The 19,791-nt window shown below is 42.1% G+C and overlaps 1 protein-coding gene across 2 annotated transcripts in view; it reads right to left on the bottom strand.

Annotated features, from left to right (window-relative positions):
- Nucleotides 1–2,299: 2,299 nt before the first annotated feature.
- The window catches only part of ANXA7 (annexin A7), a 34,181-nt gene continuing 16,689 nt past the window's right edge, over nucleotides 2,300–19,791 (bottom strand). For both annotated transcript variants that reach the window (XM_056113361.1, XM_056113360.1), the window contains 8 exons: nucleotides 12,396–12,498; nucleotides 12,107–12,201; nucleotides 11,024–11,137; nucleotides 10,634–10,804; nucleotides 6,477–6,647; nucleotides 6,319–6,394; nucleotides 5,324–5,436; nucleotides 2,300–2,737 (listed from right to left, as the gene is read on the bottom strand). In XM_056113361.1, coding sequence (XP_055969336.1) covers nucleotides 2,615–2,737; nucleotides 5,324–5,436; nucleotides 6,319–6,394; nucleotides 6,477–6,647; nucleotides 10,634–10,804; nucleotides 11,024–11,137; nucleotides 12,107–12,201; nucleotides 12,396–12,498 — 966 coding nt within the window. In that variant the 3' untranslated portion in view covers nucleotides 2,300–2,614. The remainder of the gene's footprint in view (nucleotides 2,738–5,323; nucleotides 5,437–6,318; nucleotides 6,395–6,476; nucleotides 6,648–10,633; nucleotides 10,805–11,023; nucleotides 11,138–12,106; nucleotides 12,202–12,395; nucleotides 12,499–19,791) is intronic.

The following is a 19,791-nucleotide window of genomic DNA, read 5'->3' on the forward strand; positions in this document are numbered from 1 at the left end:
AAGGATTTGGTAGATTTTTATATTATTATTATTTATTATTTTAATTATTATTATTTTTGTCCCCTGCCTGTGCACCAGGCTCTCTTCACCAGGGCCCCTTGGAGTGGGGTGGGCTGATTTTCCCTCCCCGCCCCAAGCAGAGCCCTGGCAGCCGAAGACCTCCGGAACCCAGCCACAGTCATGCTCAAGGCCACTCTCCACACACTCGGACGAGCCTCACACATGAAGGAACCGGCAGAGGAATACAGGTGTGTAGGTCCCGAGGCTGAGATCTCCAAGCCTGCTCAGATTGGGACTGGGCCTCCTCCACCCTGATTCCCCATTTTCCAGTAGCTAGGCAGTTACACCCACAAACTGCCCCCGACACCATGAAATTTCATCAACAGCCAAGATCCAGAGACTATAAAACAAAGCTCCCGGAAGTGTGCAGCCACATATGCGTACTTCTTATAGTCTAGTTCTCCTCGGAAAACCAGGCAAGCTACCGAGAGTATCCTGCCCGCATAGCAGAGCCTGGCAAGCTCCGATGATATATTCGATATGCCAAAAACAGTAACAATGATGTGTCTCATTCCCCTGACCCTGAAAGAGCCTCTAATGTGGCACCGTTGGAAAGGACGAGTAAGGAGAGATTGCTAAAATCTCAGGGCTAGGACAAATGCAGACATTACTGATGCCCACTCAAGCTAATCAATGAATTACGGGATGACAGTGATATACAGTGATATTATTATTTTTATTTTGACTTTCTGGGTCACACCCAGCGATGCTCAGGGGTTACTCATGACTAAGCGCTCAGGAATTACTCCTGGCAGTGTTCAGGGAACCATATGGGATCCTGGGGATCTAACCTGGGTTAACCACATGCAAGGCCCTACCCCTGTGCTATTGCCTTGGCCCCCCAGGATGTGGTAGGTTCTTAAGCAAAAATGTGTCTGAGCTGGGGAGATATTCAAAGGGCTACAGCGTATGTTCTGCATGTGGAAGGCCTGGGCTCCATCCTCACTCCACATGGTCTTTGGAGCACTCCTGGGAGTAGCTTCTCCAGGACTGCCAGTGTAGCCCCCAAATCAAACATACATAAAGGTACTATATGATCCAGTCATTCATCTTAGCCAGAAGAACTGAAAACATGTCTCCATAAAAAATAAGTATAAAAATAATCATAAAAGCATTATCTAAATAACCAAAAAAATGGAGGTCCTTGTGGTATTCCCATTCTTAACACTAACCCTAGTTTCAACCTCCTCAGGAATATACTCTTATTTGGTATGAAATTTCTGGTCAGCATTAATATTTTCCATTCCCCAAAGAAAGATGGAATAATAAGATATTAATTAAGCCTGCAATAATTCTCTCTTCTCTTGCCATCCTTTAGACTAGAAATCTTTTTGATCTTGTGTAGGTTTGGAGAACATTCATCTACTTGATAAATTCTTGACCCATAAATCATTAATAAAATCAACAGGATCTTTAAAATGAATTCAGCTGAATTTTTTTGTTATTCACCAATATGAAAAACCCAAAATAGGCAAATTCATAGAGACAAAGTAATTGCTGGACAGGACAACTGAGAAGTGCCTGCTAAGGTTCAATACTGAAGATAAAATGTGTTTCAAAATCACCAGGAGGCTGGAAAGAGTACAGGGGCTAAGCTGCTTGCCTTGCATGTGGCTGACACAAGTCTGCTCCCCAGCACCTCATGCAATCCCCAAAGCCCATCAGGGGTGATCCCTGAGCACAGAACCAGGAGTTAGTCCTGGGCACAGCTGGGTGTGGTCCAGAAACAAAGAAACAAACCCAAAAATGCAAAAATAAAAAATGTCACTCTGTGTAACACTGCTGTCCTGAACTACAGTCTTTCTCTAAATAGCCAGTATTCCATTCTCCGTGGGGGTGGGGGGGGAATTTTAACCTCCGTATTCACACATTACTTGAGCAACTCACATGTCAAACTTCACTTTCTTAAATCATGATTAAATTGCTACAAATTTAAAAATCTTTCCTATTTTTTTGAAATCAAGGACTAATCAAGATCTATGTAGTTTGTACATATAAATATCTAGCTCCCTTTTTAACAAGCTGCTGTAGGGAATATTAAGCAATTTTCTATGTGGAAGGCTTATTGTTTAATATAGAATGTTTAATTATGTAAAATAAGATGCAGATTATTCTCCCAGGTCAAAAGAATTATTAATGATTTTAAGTAATGCAATTTACACATACAACAACCTAAGAGTCCCAAGGACTGGGCAGATGCTAGAAGACAGGATTTTAATATTAAAAAATTCAAGCTTATTACACAGTTAGATTGTGATTTTTATTCAATTTGGTATCACGATTAGAATGAGCAATGAGAATTATGCTTTACAAACATTATTATTATTAATACATTGCCGTGCTGTGGCTTTCCATTGACTGTAAGTAGAGAAAAAAATAGCATTGAGATTAAGGCAATATCCACATGTGCAAATCAAGCACAATACCCTGAAAAATACCCAGTCCTTAGTCGAAACCTCTTTTGGTTAGATGATGGTTGATATTGCTGCATGCAGATAAGTCATTGCTTGGAAAGTTAAGCACTGAATGATTTCATTCCTTTAAGAAAATCTTCCTACTGACCAACAATGGCCAGAAGCAGCTTCCGGTAATCTCCACTTGTGTCACCTGCAATCATGGTGCTGAGAGTCTTCTGATACATCTGATTGAACACCTGCTTTATTTGTACAAGATCAATCTGTAGGCAAGAGACATTTTTGATGTTAGGGAAAAAAACTTCCAAACAGAACTAGCATCTATTAGAATTATTTTTTAATAGTGTGAAAGCAAAAAAGAAAATAGTGTGAAAGCATCCTAATTAGAATCAAAGCAGAAAAAAATGGTCAACATCTTACAGCCAGTATTCATTCCAGTGACATCATCACCCAATGAAGGTTTAATTTAGTACTGTTGAGTGGAAGTACCACATAGCAGTGGAAGAAGTTCCTTCTATTATTTTTTTTAATTAGTCATTTAAAAATAGCAGATAAGGCACTTGTGCTGCCCACAGTTGGTTCGATCCCTGGCAACTCATTACAGTCCCCTGAGCACCCACCAGGAGTAATTCCTAAGCACAGAACCAGGAGTTGCCCAGGAGCATTGCCAGGTGTGGCCCCCAAACAAAAACAAAACAAAACAAAAAAACAGAGCCAGGGAGATAGCTCAATGGATTGAGCACAGGCGCTGCATACAGAAGGCCTGGGTTCAATCCTAGCACCTGGAGCAACCCGTGAGCACAGACCCCCCAAGCACCACAGGGTGTCGCCCACTTGACAGAATGGCTAGTATCAGAAACACAGAAAATTATGTATTGGCAAGGACGTTGAAAATCTGGCAAGGAATGTAAACATGGTGCCGCCATGTCAAAAAATAGAATTACCATATAATTGATATAACAGTAATCCCACTTTTGGCTAACGACACAAAAGTGAAAGCATGAACTCAAACAAATATATGTATATTCACGTTCACAGCAGCTTTGTTCACGCTGACCAAAAGGTGGAAGAAACTTGTGTCCGTTAAAAAAGGAAATTCTAACACCCTACAACGTATGCTAAATAAAAAGTCACTGAAGGAAAATATGGTGTGATTTCCCCTTATATGAAGTACACAGAGCAGTCTTAGAGAGAGAGATCAGAGAGCGACCCTGAGATTAGAACCAGTAGTCCAGGGCTGGAGGAACAGTACAGAGGCTAAGGTGTGTGCCTTCCGTTCCATGAACCCTCATTTACTCCCAACAGCACAAGGTCCCCGGAGACCCCTAGGAGAGGACTGAATAGAGCCAGGAAAAAGTCCTCACACCTCTGGGTGTGGCCCAAACACCCCCTAAACTAAACTAAACAAACTAAAAGTCAATGTTTGAAAAATATTGTCTTGCACACTACTGACCCGGGTTCAATCCCTGGCACCCCATATGATCCACTGAGCACAGAGCCAGGAGTAAGCCCTGAGCACCATGGATGTGGCCGCCCAAACCAATAAATAAATGCATAAACATATACAAATCCAATAAATATACAAAGTCAAAGAAAAGAAAAATGTAAAGCAATACTTAAGAATATAAAGATGAGACTTTAAAAATATATATTATTTTATTTTTGAGGGGACCTCCAAGTGCCTGAGCCACTCTCAGTGGCTGGGTGTCTCCAGACCCACTGGCCATTCAGTGAGTTACACACTGCTTGGGCACTGTAGTGCCAGGGATCACCCGACCATGCTTGTGGGCCTCGCGAACTATACCCAGTGGCATTCAGTGGACCACGTGGTGCTGAGTATCTGAGGTCAGATGCATTGCCTGAACCCCTGTTCTAGCTCTCCTGACTCTTTAAAAGCATTAATTAAAAAGGCATCCTAAGTTTCAAGAGTTTTTATATTCGAAAGATTAATATCTTTGCAGAGGTCTTTCATATGGACTCTTAATAAGTAAAATGAAAACCCAGGCTGGAGTGATAGTACAGTGGGTAGGGCCTTGCACGTGGCCAACTCGGTTCGATTCCCAGCATCACATATGGTCCCTCAAGCACTGCCAGGAGTAACTCCTAGGCATGGCCAGGTGTGACCCAAAAAGAAAAAAAGAAAGAAAGAAAGAAAATAAAAGAAAACCCAGAGATCTTCTAAACTATGCTAAACCGGTATCCCCCATAGATCTCCTCAAGAAGAAAACTCTCAGCGCTGGCTTCATCAAGGCTGCTGGGCTGTTGTTGGACTAAGGCAAGGTTCTCTCACGTGACAGGAAAAGAAAAGAAACAGGCGCTGCTCTAGAGAAGAGAAGAAGCTCCCCGTGATCCTGCAGGAACAGCAGCTGCCCTCACGCAGAGCCGGGGATAGGGCTCAAGTGGCAGAGCCCACGCTCCGCCTGTGTGCAGCCCTGGGTGCATCCTGGACACTGCGTGGTCCCCCACCCTGCTCCGACAAGCATCGACCCCGCGGGGCACCTAAGCCAGGGAGTGGTTCAGTGCCCCCATGCCCCAAAACTGCTGGGAAAACAGAGCAAGCAATAGGTTTGTTTCAATTTTTTAAAAACATTCTAAACTTTATATAAGTAAATATAGAGACACAGGGTTTGTTGGTTGTTGTTGTTTTTTTTTTTTAAGTGCAGAAATAGCATAATCTGGTACTAAGGTGCTAAAAAACCAGTAATGAACAAAAAGAATACGTTAAGATTTGCTCCTCTTCCCCAGTAACGCTGGAAACTCAGCTTTGGGACGAGAGGTAGGGGAGGTAGGGCTTTCGCTCGCAAGCAACGTTTAACATCGAACAAGAGGGCCTGCGGGGAAGGTCTCACCTCACTCCTTGTGACCACGATCCTGACCAGGGTGGAGTCATCGGTGCCCGCACCTTTCATGGAGCAGTAGAGCCGCTCAGCGAAGAAGGCCGAGCGGTTGAGGGCGCACTGCACTGCAAGCAGAGGGAGGGAGAGTGAGTGTGTGTGAGCCCACTGCACTGCAAACAGAGGGAGTGTGTGTGTGAGAGTGCACTGCACTATAAGCAGAGGGAGTGTGTGTGAGTGTAAAAGTGAGGGCACACTGCACTGCAAGCAGAGGGAGTGTGTGTGTGTGTGTGTGTGTGTGTGTGTGTGTGTGTGTGTGTGTGTGATTCTCTACTCCCTGGCCAACATGTCCCATTTTTCTCCCACAGACTACAGATACAGCAACTTAGATTCTTTCCATTTTTCCCTCTTAAAGTGAGAAATCTGTAGCAATTGTGTCCCAGTAATTAAAGGTATAATGACTAAAATTTGAATTCTAAGATACACACGCATGTATTTATACATACACACATATACACAAACACACATATGTCTTTAATAAGCTAAAAACTAAAGTTCAAATAATTTAATTTTTTGTTTTTGTTTTTGTATTTGGACCATACCTGGCGATGCTCAGGGCTTACTCCTGGTACTGCACTCAGGAATCACCCCTGGGGGTGCTCTGGGGACCACATGGGACGCTGGGGATCATTTTAAATATATTTTAACTTAAGTATATTGTAAGATTATTTTAATATACAATCCCAAGCCTGATTGTATATTCTCAAGGGTTTTATGTCCTCAAGAAGGGCGTATAGAATAAAGACCAAATAACTCTAAAACAACCCTACTTTGCTCATAGCACCATGCATACATAGAGAGATACATATAAAAATATAAGATGAGCTCAGTCTCCGCCTCAGCACATCCAAAGGGGCTATCTTGTTATATATAAAATATACCATGGAAACAACTCTGGAAAACCTCAGTCAGTTACAAATAAAACAAAGCAAAACACAAAAATATCTTACAGATGGCTTTCAAACCATTTTCCACATTTCCGGAAAACTCACGACCAATACTGCTTAACAAATCTCGATTAGCCATCTGCAAACAAGAAGAAGAGGGGTCATAGCAGTTTTTACACTTCTGAAAACAGAAATCAAATCTTCAAAAGAAAAACTCATACCCTATGATAGGCCTCCATGGTCGCTTTCAGCTGAGGGAAGCTTCTCGTGGCAAGAACCATGTTAAAGCAAGATTCGTCGGTCCCCAGTTTCCCCTCCCCGGCCTGATACAGGCGCTGGGCATCATCTTGAGCCAACTGATGGTTCACAGTCTGGTTCTCGTCGCGATTTCCCTGAAAAATAGAAGGTAGGCATTGCAAAGGAGTGCTACCAGTTCCGTTAAGACATATTTTCCGGGCCAGTGTGATAGTACAGTGGATAGGTGTCTTGACTTGCATGTGGATGACCAGTATTTAATTCCCCAGCATCACATTTGGTCCCCAGAGCATCACTAGAGTAATTCCACTGCGCAGAGCCAGGAAGAAGCCCTGAGCATTGCAGGGTGTGCCCCCAAAACAAAACTAAACTGAAAAAAAGACACATTTCCCCATTTCCCTATCTGGTCTCTCTTGGATTTAACAGGACAATTTATTGAATATATAATTTTTCATGTAGGTCTTTCATTTTCAAAGAAGTTGGACTAGTGTAACATAATTTATTACACTACTGACTTGATACTTTATTATATTTTAATATATAAAATATTATAAATATATAATGCATAAATAATAATATAGCACTGTAGCACTGTCCTCCTATTGTTCATCGATTTGCTCAAGCAGGCACCAGTAACATCTCCATTGTGAGACTTGTTGTTACTGTTTTTGGCATATCGAATACGTCATGGGTAGTTTGCCAGGTTTTGCTGTGCAGGCGAGATACTCTCGGTAGCTTGCCAGGCTCTTTGAGAGGGGTGGAAGAATCCGGTCCATCAATTTAAAGGGTCTAGGTGTTTTTGGAACTTGTTAGACCAGGTGTAAACAAATATTTTTTTGGGGGGGTCACACCTGGCGATGCACAGGGGTTACTCCTGGCTCTGCACTCAGGAATTACTGCTGGAGGTGCTCAGGCGACCATATGGGATGCTGGGAATCAAACCCGGGTCAGCTGCGTGCAAGGCAAATGCCCAACCCGCTGTGCTATCGCTTCAGCCCCTAAACAAAGATTTCTTTCTTATCAGAATGTTGAGCCTACAGAGAAAGCAAAAATTCTCAATCTAAGTTTCTTATTGGAAGAACATTAATGGTTATTAACAGTTGAAATTCTTTTAAACTTAAGAATCTGTACTATCTAGGAAGAGCTGCGGAACTAAAGCCTAAAACTAAAATGAAATAAGAGTTCAGAGAATGCAAGATCTTATCTTACAAATAATATAAATAAATGATATATTATTAGATACATTATATTATTATATTTTATTACAATATAACATAAACAATATATTATATATTTTATACATAAATAATTATATACTTAATAAGGCTATAATAAAACAAGAGGTTTCCAGGCCTTTTAGAGTTAAATTAAATCAGAAAAGGCTTGTATAGATAGTTTTTACATTATAAATCAATATTAATATTTATTAATGCCTATAACAAAAATATTTCAACTAGAAAATATAAATGACCATAAAATGAAGAAATTATAATTGTCCTTAGCTGGGATTTAAAATTGATATGCCTTACACTGTTTACTTGTTTTGGGGGCCACCGCTGGCTGTACTCAGGGCTTTTTCTTGGCTCTGTACTCAGGGATCACTCCTGGTAGAGCCTGAGGGACCATCTGGGGTGCTGGGGATTGAAGCTAGATTAGCCAGCACATGGTAAGAGCTCTACCCACTCTACTATCGTTCCAACACCCTGAATTACATTTCAGTCATTCACGTACTTGGTAAAAAGCTTTTGCTTTGCGCCAGACTGTATTGGTCAGAATTTAACAAAGAACAGAAGTGCCAGGGGTAGTGACACAAGATAAGACCCTGCACTCAAGGGACTTAAGTACAGGGAGAAAGTTTAGTGAACTTCTTTTTACCCAAATGTGATTTTAATGATTCTGTTGAGTTCATGCATGAAAGTGATGCATGCAGAAACTGCAGTCTTGGTTTCTGCACCAAGCTTCCCTGGGCCACAGCAGAGGAAAAGGGGACTAAGACCAGGCGCTGGGCCTCTGAGTAAAGCGTCACTGGGCAGCTGGTTTCCCACAAAACTAGAAACTCAAAATCAAAGGAAGGAAAAGTCTGCAACCTCTAGCTAGTGTCTGTTGAAGAACAGGATGGAAAAGTGTTTCGTGAGGGTGAGAAACTGTCTTCTGAAGAGGGCTGGGTGCGGGGGATGTAGCAAAGCACCCTGTAAATCACAGCACGGGAGAAGGTGCTCAGGGGAAGTTCCCAGACCACTGAGTGTGCGCTCCAGTGAAAACTACAGTCACACTTTCCTAGGGAGCCATTTCTCCACTCATGCCCAAGAGAGGCTCCTTGACTTTATAAACAGGAAGGTTCTGAACGTTGCTGGGGATCCTAATCTCATGCATCTCATACAATCCTTCTCCCCTTCTTCCCCATCGCTGCTATCATTGCTTTGGGTTTTGTTTGGTTTGGGGGTTGAGGCCCCATCCGACAATGCTTAGAGTTTACTCCTGGCTTTGCACTTAGGTATCACTCCCAAAGTGCTTGTGGGGATATATAACTGCCAGGGATTGAGCTCAGTGGCCACGTACAAGGCAAGCTGCCTACCCGCTGTAAGATCGCTCCAGTCCCCATTGCTTTCATTTATGTGGGTTCCGTCGTTGTGGTGGTTGTGGGGGCTGCACGCTTGGCTGCATGTGTCAGAGATCACACACACTTGCCCTAACACAGGAGATTCCAATGTTGGGGCCAGAGCAATAGGAGAGTGGGTGAGGCACTTGCCTTGCACATGGCCGAGGGTTTAATCTCTGGCACCCCATATGGTCCCTCAGCCCTCCAGGAGTGATCCCTCAGGGCAGTGGGACCACACCAGGTCTCCTGCATATAAAGATGCCCTCAGTCCTTTATGCCACCCTCCCAGCCCCCAGCCCTGCTTTTCACTTTCTTGTTATTGATAGTTATTTATTCGGGGGGGGGGGGGGACTTGGGACCTCCAAAGCTGTACTCAGCGATGGCAACGCCGGGATGGGGGAATATGTGGTACCAGGGATCAAACTGGGTCAGCCACATGCAAGACCAGCACCTTATCTCCAGAACCACCCCCATCTCTTTTCCCCAGATACAAACTTACTCCCCTACTCTGTTACTCTGTTGTCAGTACAACTTCCTTGCACCCACGGGCTTGTTTTCTCCACTCCCCATCCACTCACTTTCACACACTATCCTTGGCAATCGCCACCCTTTGCTCCGCAAAACTTCTCAAAGTTCAGAAGTTTCAACCTGTGGACATGAGCAGGAGAGCAGAGAACTCCTGCCATCTGCTGAAATTCTAATGTCCACGCGGGACTTCAAATAAGGTGTGTGCTGATCATGGTATCACTGTGAGGGAGGGAACACGGTCTGTGTTCCTGGTGCTCCTCACACAGTTCTCACTGCCTATGCCACTCCCATGTTGTCCACAGTATCTTCAGTGGACGGTCCAGCTGAAATGGCAGCATAAGGCTAGGTTTACAAGTACTTACTCAGGCATCCCGAGACAAAGAGCCTCAAGTTAATTTCATACTTCATACAAGCTTAGAGAGGCTGTTTCATTTTTGTTTTCTGTTTTGTCTGTACCTCCGTAAGAGGGCTGGGGAACACCAAGGCTACACCTAGTGGTACCAGGAAAACTATTTGGTGCCAGGATCAAACCCAGCACCCAGTGCATGGTCCAGATCTGTGAGCTGTCTCCCTGATCAGAAGTTAATTTCCTTCCTTCCTTCCTTCCTTCCTTCCTTCCTTCCTTCCTTCCTTTCTTCCTTCCTTTCCTTTCTTTTTTGAGTGGGGGGCCACACCCAGCAGTGCTCAGGGGACCATGTGGGATGCCAGGGATGGAACTGGAATTGGCCAAATATAAGATGAGTTCCTTAACCCCTGTACTACCTCTCTGGTCATAAAAATGATAATTTATGACTTCTTACAAAATCCAGATGGGCAGAAATAAATCTTAATAGAGACTGTACAAAATGTTCTATATTGAACTGTATTGTTCCTTTTGATGATGGTAAGATTTCAAGGGAATTAAACATTGAAAGGAATTAAGATCATTTCCTGGCATTGGATGTAAAGAGGGGTCCTCCACCTCCACACAAACATTCCCATTCCTAGTATACTCACCTGGCACATGGATACAAGGAGCCGTTCAAAGTGTCCTGAGGTATCTGATCTAATATCCTTCTCAAGGTCTCGTCCAAATTCTGATTGGTAACATCTGACAATTTCTCGGATTTCCTGATTTGTTCTTGTGCACAAAATTTCAATCAACACCCTTTCCTGAGTTCCTGCTCCCTGTATAAGAAGAAATGGAGAATTAGAAAAACAAAACCTTTAACAAAAATTAAACCTTACTGCTCCAGTAACCATTTCTTTGGCCTCCAACCTTAAAAAGCTCTACATTTTCAGATGACAACTGTTTTAGCTGTCACTGCAAAGTCAGAACTGCCATAAATTGTGGTACTTTTTACACTTGAAAAAGAATAAAATATTCAAAGTGAAAGTATCTAGTACCTTCATTGCGTTCCGTAAACTCCAAGCATCGTAATACGTGAGTGGCATGAACAGGGCAAGGATCAGTTCTTCCATATTTCCGCTTAACTCTGATTTGAGATCTTTGATTAAATCCTGTTTAATTAAAAATAAAAAGTAACTTTATATACCCTCCAAAACTTTTGCTTACATTTTAAAAAGAAAAACATGTAAAAATGAATTAAATTGATTAATGAAATTCAATGTCAAATCCAACTATACTATACTTAGTAGAAATGTATATATCTACTAAGAAGTAGATATATACAATTAAAACTCATTACACCTGTGGGTGGGGGTGGGGTGGGAGGGATGCTAGGAGCATTGGAGGTAGGGAATGGGCACCGGTGAAGGGATGGGTACACAGTCATTATATAACTGAAACCCAAGCACAAAAATCTGTAAGTCTACAACTGTACCTCAGGGTGTTTCACTAATAAAAATTAAAAGATTAAAAAAAATAAAAATCTTAACTTGAAAAAAAAAACCTCATTACACCTAGGGCCGAGCAATAGTTATACAAGTAGGGAGCTTCCCTTGCATGCAGACAACCCTAGTTTGATCCCTGGCACCCCATAGGTTCCTGAGCCTACCGGGAGTGATCTCTGAGCACTGCAGGGGGAGGGGAGGCGCATAAACCAACCAAACAAAGATAAAACCTCATTACACTCAAGCAAATATATTTTATTAATTCTATCAATAGATTTTCCTTTTTAGCACAGCCAGCAGTGCTGAGAGCTTACTCCTGGCTCTGTGACCATGGATCACTCCCAGAGAGCTGGAGGACCATAGGTAGTGCAGGGAATTGAACCTGGGTTTGCCGCCTGAGGGCAGGCACTTTACCTGCTGTACTATGTCTCTGGGTCCCAAACTGAAAAAGTTTCTAAGTGAATTCACAGTGAAGACAACTCTCCCGAGTCTCTTAAGTCTGGCTGTCTCTGCTACCCACCACAAGTGCAAATATAAAGACTGGATCCAACCTGACCTGAGTTCTGGGTCTACAGACCACTGTTTACTCTCAGTCCCCAAAAGCAAACAAACAAACAAACAAACAAACAAAAGTACCTTTCCATACATGGTCTTAAAAGCTGCTTTAATTTTTTGCCTTTGGTCATTGGAACGGCTGGATACAACGTCCACAATTGCCTGCTCGTCGGTCCCTGGAAGAACCAGTAAGATCAAAGTCAGCGCTGATGCTTCCTTAGATGCTTGTCAGATACCGGCGGCCAAATAAATGAAGGCAAGTGCATACAAGCAGAAACAGAGGCTCGATGTTCATAGACACAGTGTACTTTGACTTTGGATTCAGTCACTGGAGTTTACTATAAATAAGATAACGATCTGTGTTCCTTACCAAAACCCTTCATTGCTTTACGAAGAATTTCAGCATCTCTCATGGCATCAAAGTTGGCGGCTGGTCGAATTGTTCCTTGAGTTCCCTGAGTCATCATGGCAGGCTAAGCACCAGGGGCAAAAAATCCAAGTCAGTTATGCAGACATTCATTTTGATATGCATTTTTCAAATCATACTGCACTGTAGCACTCTCCTCCCGTTGTTCACCGATTTGCTCGAATGGGCACCAGTAATGTCTCCATTGTGAGACTTGTTGTTATTGTGTTTGGCATATCGGGTACATCATGGGTAGCTTGCCAGGCTTTAACGTGCGGGCGGGATACTCTCGGTAGCTTGCCGGGCTCTCTGAGAGGGGCAGAGGAATCGAACCCGGGTTGGCCATGTGCAAGGCAAACGCCCTACCCGCTGTGCTATTGCTCCAGCCCCAAACCATACTACATATCTAAAACTAATACAATATTCAATGATATCTTAATAAAATGGGAAAAGTAAAAGAAATATCTAACAGCTTAGGAAAATCTTAGACAAGGACTTAACCCTGTGATGAGATAGGACAATGTTCACATAAAAAATGGACTTTTAAAATGTTTATTGATTTTAATATTTAGAGCTTTGTTATCTAACCAATTTAAATTCTAGGATTGTATCAAGAGTTGGGGCTTTTGTCTACATCAAAATAAACTGGAAAAATATATGAAGTGTTTAATGGCTGGAGTGATAGCACAGAGGTAGGGTGTTCACCTTACAAACGGCCAACATGGCCGACCCGAGTTCGATTCCTCCGCCCCTCTCGGAGAGCCCGGCAAGCTACCGAGAGTATTCGATATGCCAGACACAGTAACAACAAAGTCTCCAATGGAGATGTTACTGGGCCCGCTCGAGCAAATCAACGATCAACGGGAGGGCCTTTACCTCGAGCAATTTTTTTATTGAACATTGTGAGATATAACTACAAAGCTTTCATGATTGAGTTTAGTCATAACAATGATTGAACAATGACTGAACACATATCCTCCACAGTGTACATTTTCTACCACCAATGTCCTCAGTATCCCTCCTGCCACCCCACCCCTACCCCTGCCCCTGCCTCTATGGCAGACAATTTCCTTCTTACTCTTTCTCTCTCTACTTTTGGACATTGTGGTTTTTGCAATACAGATACGGAGAGGCCATCATGTTTGGTCCTTTATCTACTTTCAGGATCTCCCATCCTCCAGCCATCACTGACTTAGTGATTCCTTCTCTATTCTAGCTGCCTTCTCCCCCAGCCCTTGAGGCAGGCTTCCAACTATGGAGCAATCTTCCTGGACCTTGTCTCTACTGTTTTTGGGTGTCATTCTCATGTTATTTTATATTCCACAAATGAGTGCAGTCATTCTATTTTGTCCCTCTCTTTCTGACTCATTTCACTTAGCATGATGCTCTCCATGTCCATCCACTTATAAGCAAATGTCATGACTTCATCTTTTCTAATAGCTGCATAGTATTCCACTGGGTAGATGACCATAATTTCTTCAAATGTTTAACTTCTTTTTTTTTTCTTTTTGAGTCATACCCGGCGGTGCACAGGGGTTACTCATGACTCTGCACTCAGGAATTAACACTGGCAGTGCTCAGGAGACCATATGGGATGCTGGGAATCGAACCTGGGTCAGCCACGTACAAGGCAAATGCCCTACCCACTGTGCTATCGCTCCAGCCCCAAATGTTTAACTTCTTAATGAAAGAATTACACAGTAAAAATATAGAAAATTCCTGGGCCTAATAGATAGCTAGGAGCACATACATTACATTGGGGACCACTGGTTTCCATCCTTGACACCAAATGGTCCCGTGATATTCACTAGGAGTAACCCCTAGCACCAAGTCAGAAGTCCCTAAGCACCATCAGGAGTGATGTCCCCCAGCAAACCCCCACAACACACACATACACGCACACACACACACACACACCACTCCCCTAAAAATGACCAAATCAGGATTCTCTTCTGACAACTTAAGGCTTCGCCTGTTATTATTCTTAGGCAAGAAGATAGGTGCTTGGATTCCAGGACAAGGGTATGAGCTTTTGATTATCAGGCTCATTCTGGAACAGGAGGAAAGACCCAACCAGACACCAAACTTTCAGAAGACAAGAAAGTCAAGCCTCTAAAGCTAGTCATGTTCTGTCTATGCCTTGGCTCCTTCTTGGGACAATAGCAGAGGGAAAAGGGCCTGCCCTGGATAGGGAGCGAAGAAAATGCATCTGTAAATGCCATTATGTTCTAAAGTAGTTTGGGCAATGTTTCAACGCAGAACATAGTTGCCTAACAAGGTTATAATTTGCACAAACAATATAATTTTGGCATTATCTCTTCATTTCCTCCACAGCCCCTAATTAGGAAGCATAATATAAAACATTGTATAAGAAGAAAAAGCACAAAACGGAACTTATTAGAGAACCCAGGGGATGCAATGTTCTTCACGTATTTCATCAGGAAATAAACTGGAAAGCAAAACAGAAACCATAACTTTAAAGTTGTAGTTTAAATCTTTGAGGAATGAAACTACCATATGACAGACGGATAACCACAGTAAGCTCTGGAACAAGAGTCATCAATGGGGGCAAAAACTAGCGAGCAAAGGTATGAGGAGAACCAAGATATCTGCAGTTTTCAGTGTTTCAGCAGAAAACCTACAGAATCCATCTCAAACAGATAATTCAATTCAATCAGCAATAATGGAATAAGTCACCAGGCTATGCCTCTGGAACTGCAGACGCAGCATCATTCTGGTATTCCTGCCAACATGGCATTCCCTTTGACTTAGTCACGAGGAAATATGAGACAAAGCCAAACTAACAAAAATTCTGCAAAAATACTGGCCAGACTTTTCAAAAGGGTCAGGGGGAAACAACAAAGACTAAGGGATTAATACTAAGGAATTAATATTAAGGAGCTTTTAGAGATAGGCTCTAAATGCAATGTTTATCTCAGTTTTTGATACTGAAGCAAAAAAGGACATTGCCAGGACTCTAAAAAAATTGAAGCAAGTTCTTAGATTGGGTAATAGTATATCAGTGTTATTTCATGATTTTGATAAATTATTTATACATATTATGCTTATACAAGAGGTTAATATTTGGGAAATCTGTGTAAATGTTATATAGGAATCCCAGGACTAATTTTTTTATGTGTAATGATGGACTTTATTTAAAAAAAAAAGTCTTTTGAGGACTAGGTTACAAAGTAATAGCAGATCACTATGTAGAAACCTAGTTAATACATTTTGCCTGTGCAAGAAAACTTTATCAAAGTTCTTCATTAAACAGTATCACCCCATTCACAATATTATCCTTTATAATGTTCTTCTTCATAAGGTTACTATGTCTTTATTTCAAATGTTCTAAGACCAAACTCCTGACTTATAAGAATGGCACTTTTGAAAGGGGCAATTTCCACTCAGTTGTTGGTGGCATTATTCCAATCTGATGCTTTCACCAAACTTAAAATCTTTCACTTTTAACACAAACATTCCTAGAGGCCAAAGTATGGCCATATTTTGTTTTCTAGTGGCTACGTACAGATGGGCAGCAGCAAAGAAATACAGAAATTAAAAGTCAGCCATTACATGGCAACTGTACAGATGAGATATCTGACTCACGGCAATTAAAAAAATGGCAACCTGAAGTATTAACAGCCAGATACCTAAGTCATTATTGAATATATTCAGAATAAAGCCAATCCAGTACGACAAAGTGGAAATGCAACATTATCACCATACTTCATTCTTTACAACAAATACTTTAAGCCAAAAAGCAATCCAGGTTATATTTAGAACCCCAATTAGAACATGCTTAATATTTTCAACAATTTGTACTGGGTTTAGTGTAATCATTTTTATTTTACTCTCACTACTCTCAAAGACTAATTTTTTTTACCTGCTCTACTATTGCTCAGGCCCTTCATATGGAATTCTTACAACTTAAAAAAATTATATCAAAATTAAAAGTTAAATTTCAGGGCCAAAGAGCTAGGAGGGACAAGGCTGACCCTGGTTCAACACCACATATGGTTCCCTAAGCAGACATGTGTACCCCTGAGGACAGAGTCAGGAGTAAATTCAGAACACTGCTGAGTGTGACCCAAAAAATCAGAAAAAAAAATTTGATTTATTATTGAAAGTCTTAAGTGAATTTTCTCTACTTAGCATTATCATCTGTCAGGCACTATATTGAATTCCCAGAAAATAGCGACTGTGTTATTTTTGTTGTTGTTGATAAATTTAACTGAGGTATGATTTACAATAGTATCCATAGTAATATTCTAGTCATACAAAGTTACTGTACCACCTACTCTTCACCACTGTCGCCAGGTCCCTTCCTGTCTGCCACCACCTCTCCTCCATACCATTTGGCAGAATCTCACCAACCACTGTTTCTTCCCTTACTTCATTTATCTAAACCCCACATAAGACTGAGATCATATTGTATTGTCCTCCTTCAGACTCACTTCACTTTAAATGACATGCTACAGCTCTCATTTAAGTTTCAATAAAATTCAGAATTTCATCTTTTCTTACATATTTCATTGTGTGTACATACAGGCATGATCTCAAATGGTCTTGCCTCTACCATCTTGGTCCTACCTATTCCAGATCTATGGTTTTTGGGGTTTTGTGTTTTTTTTTGTCTTTTGCTTTGCAGGGGTGTTTGGGATAGGGGTCTGTGCCATACCTGGGAGTGCTAGGGGCTCTGTGCTGGCTCTGTGCTCAGGGCTCACTACTGGGGAGCTCAGGGCACCATATACAGTGCCAGGAACTGAACCAGGTGTGGCTCTGTGCAAGGCAAGTGCCTTAATCCCAACGTTAGCTCTTACGCCCCTAACCTGTGTTTTCGAGAGCAAAGCTATTGCGGAGAGGCTGGAAAGACAGTATATTGGAAAGGCACTTGCCGTGCATGAAGTCAACCTGGGTTTGATACATGGTACCAGATATGGTCTCCTGAGCACTGCCAGGAGTGATCGCTGTGCACAAAGTCAGGAGTCAGCACTGTGCACAGCCAGGTGTGGCCCCCCAAAACAAACCAACCAAAAACTCTGGAGGAAATTTCTCAGCACACATTCAGCAAAAGCTCATGCTGTCTGCTAATAAAAGTTCTGCCCTTTGTGCGGATTGCTTGTGCTTTGCCTGTGGGAGCCCCAGGTTTGATCTCTGCCACTATTTAGACTCCTGATTACCTCAGTAGTGTTTCCTGAACACCACATTGGGAACAGCCCTCTGAGATTCACCAAGTTTGTATAGCCCCAAAATAAATAAATAAGAGTTCCATTTGATGCCAATCTTCCTAAAGAAAAATTGCCACAGAATTAGAGTTGGATTCATCAGGAAAGGTCACTTCGTTCAATTATCCACTCAAGATAAAAATCTCTTGGGGTGTAAACTCTAAATAATAATGGTGCATCTTTTGTCGAAACAATGAATCTAATCAAAGTAGATAGAGTGTTAACTAGAATTCATCTGCCTCACAGGCATGGGGAGGGTTGGGGGGGTATACTGGGGTTCTTGGTGGTGAAAAATAAATAATGGTGAGGGGAAATGTGTTTGATGGTTGCATGACTGAGACTTAAACCTGAAAGCTTTGTAACTTTTCCCACAGTGATTCAATAAATAAATAAATGTGAAAAAAAAAAGAAAAGAAAACTCAGATAGGGGTAATAATAAAAGTCAGAGATAGATTTCAAAAAGTTAAAATTTAAAAAAAGATAAAAATCTCCTTCATTTTTACACACACACACACACACACACACACACACACACACACACACCTCCCTCTAAGAGAACACTCAGGGTAAGGACACACATTTTGGAAGACAGCCTTCTGCTTACACTAGATGTTCTTCTAAAACCTACCACTTTGGGGCTGAAGCAATATAGTGCAGCAGATAGGGGGTTGCCTTGCACATGCCCGACCCAGGTTTGATTCCCAACATCTCATCTGGTCCCCAGAGCACCACCAAAGAGTAATTCCTGAGAGCAGTGCCAGGAGTAAGCCCTGAGCATTGCCAGGTGTGGCCCAGAAAAAAAAAACAATAACAACAAAACACACCAAAATCTATCAGTCTGTTAACTTCCCACTGTTAACTGGAGCTCTGCCTCAAACAAATAAGGTGTTTTTGACCTTCTATATTTAGTGTTTAAAAATATTTTATATTTATTTGGGGCTAGAAAGATAGTATAGTGGGTAAGGCATTTGCCTTGTACATGGCCAACCCAGGTTTGATCGCCAATGTCCCCATGTGGTTCCCAGAGCCCCTGAGGAGTGCTCCTGAGTGCAGGCTTAGGAATTAACCCTGAGCACCACCAGGTGTGGCCCTAAAACAAAAAAATTGTATTTAAGTGTAAAATGTCTTTATAATTACTTGATGCATAAAAATAAAAATTTTCAGCCAGAAAAGTGGCTCCATGCCTGTCAGGTGGGAGGCCCTGGGCTCCAGCTCTCACACCGTAAAAGAAAATCCTTCTAAGATTTATCAGTAATGAACAACTTCAGCAATCAAAGAAAAGGGTTAGAAGCAACTAACTACATGCTCTGGAAGACAGTCACTGATTAAACCTGCAGAGAAGCACTATGGGATGTGGAGCACTGAACTGGGGGCAGTGGAGCCAGGATCTAGCCTCAGCTTAACTGTCATACTCCATATGCCCTGACAAGTCTGTGTATGTGTGTGCGCCTGTATCTGTGTGTCTGTGGTGGGGCTGTGGTACCAGAAACCAAATCCCGGACATACATGTGATGCACGTGCTCTCTCACTGGGTGATATGAATAGGCATGAACAAGTCTCTTTTATTTTCTTTGCTTTTTGGGTCACACCCGGCGATGCTCAGGGGTTACTCCTGGATATGCACTCAGGAATCACTCCTGGAGGTGCTTGGGGGACCATATGGGATGCTGGGAATCGAACCCAAGTCAGCTGCGTTCAAGGCCCTACCAAACGTTCGCTCCAGCCCCACAAGTCTCTTCATCTCTCTGATATTCAAATTCCTCAAATAAGGAAAGTCAAAACTGACTAAGGTTCTTGTATTCCAATATTTTAATCCCTTTCATACCCCTGACTAAAAATCACTTGAAAATACCAAATTTTTAAAAAATAAATACTCTGGAAAGAATAAAAACCTCAAGATAAAGGTAAGTATGCAGGTATACTGCTTATGTTCCTAGTAACTTGCGTAATACATCAAATAATAAGTTGATTAAAGAATAATACAACAGGGCTGGAAAGGTAGTACAGGGGTAAGGTGCTTTCTTGTGGCTGACCCAGTTCAATCCTCGGCACCATATATGGTTGCCCGAGTCTGCCATAAATGTCCCTGAGCACAGAGCCAGGAGTAAGTCCTAAGCACAGCTGGATGTGGCCAA

Source organism: Sorex fumeus, unplaced genomic scaffold (genome assembly GCF_029834395.1).
Source record: "Sorex fumeus unplaced genomic scaffold, SorFum_2.1 ptg000020l, whole genome shotgun sequence".
Classification (NCBI taxonomy): Eukaryota; Metazoa; Chordata; class Mammalia; order Eulipotyphla; family Soricidae; genus Sorex; species Sorex fumeus.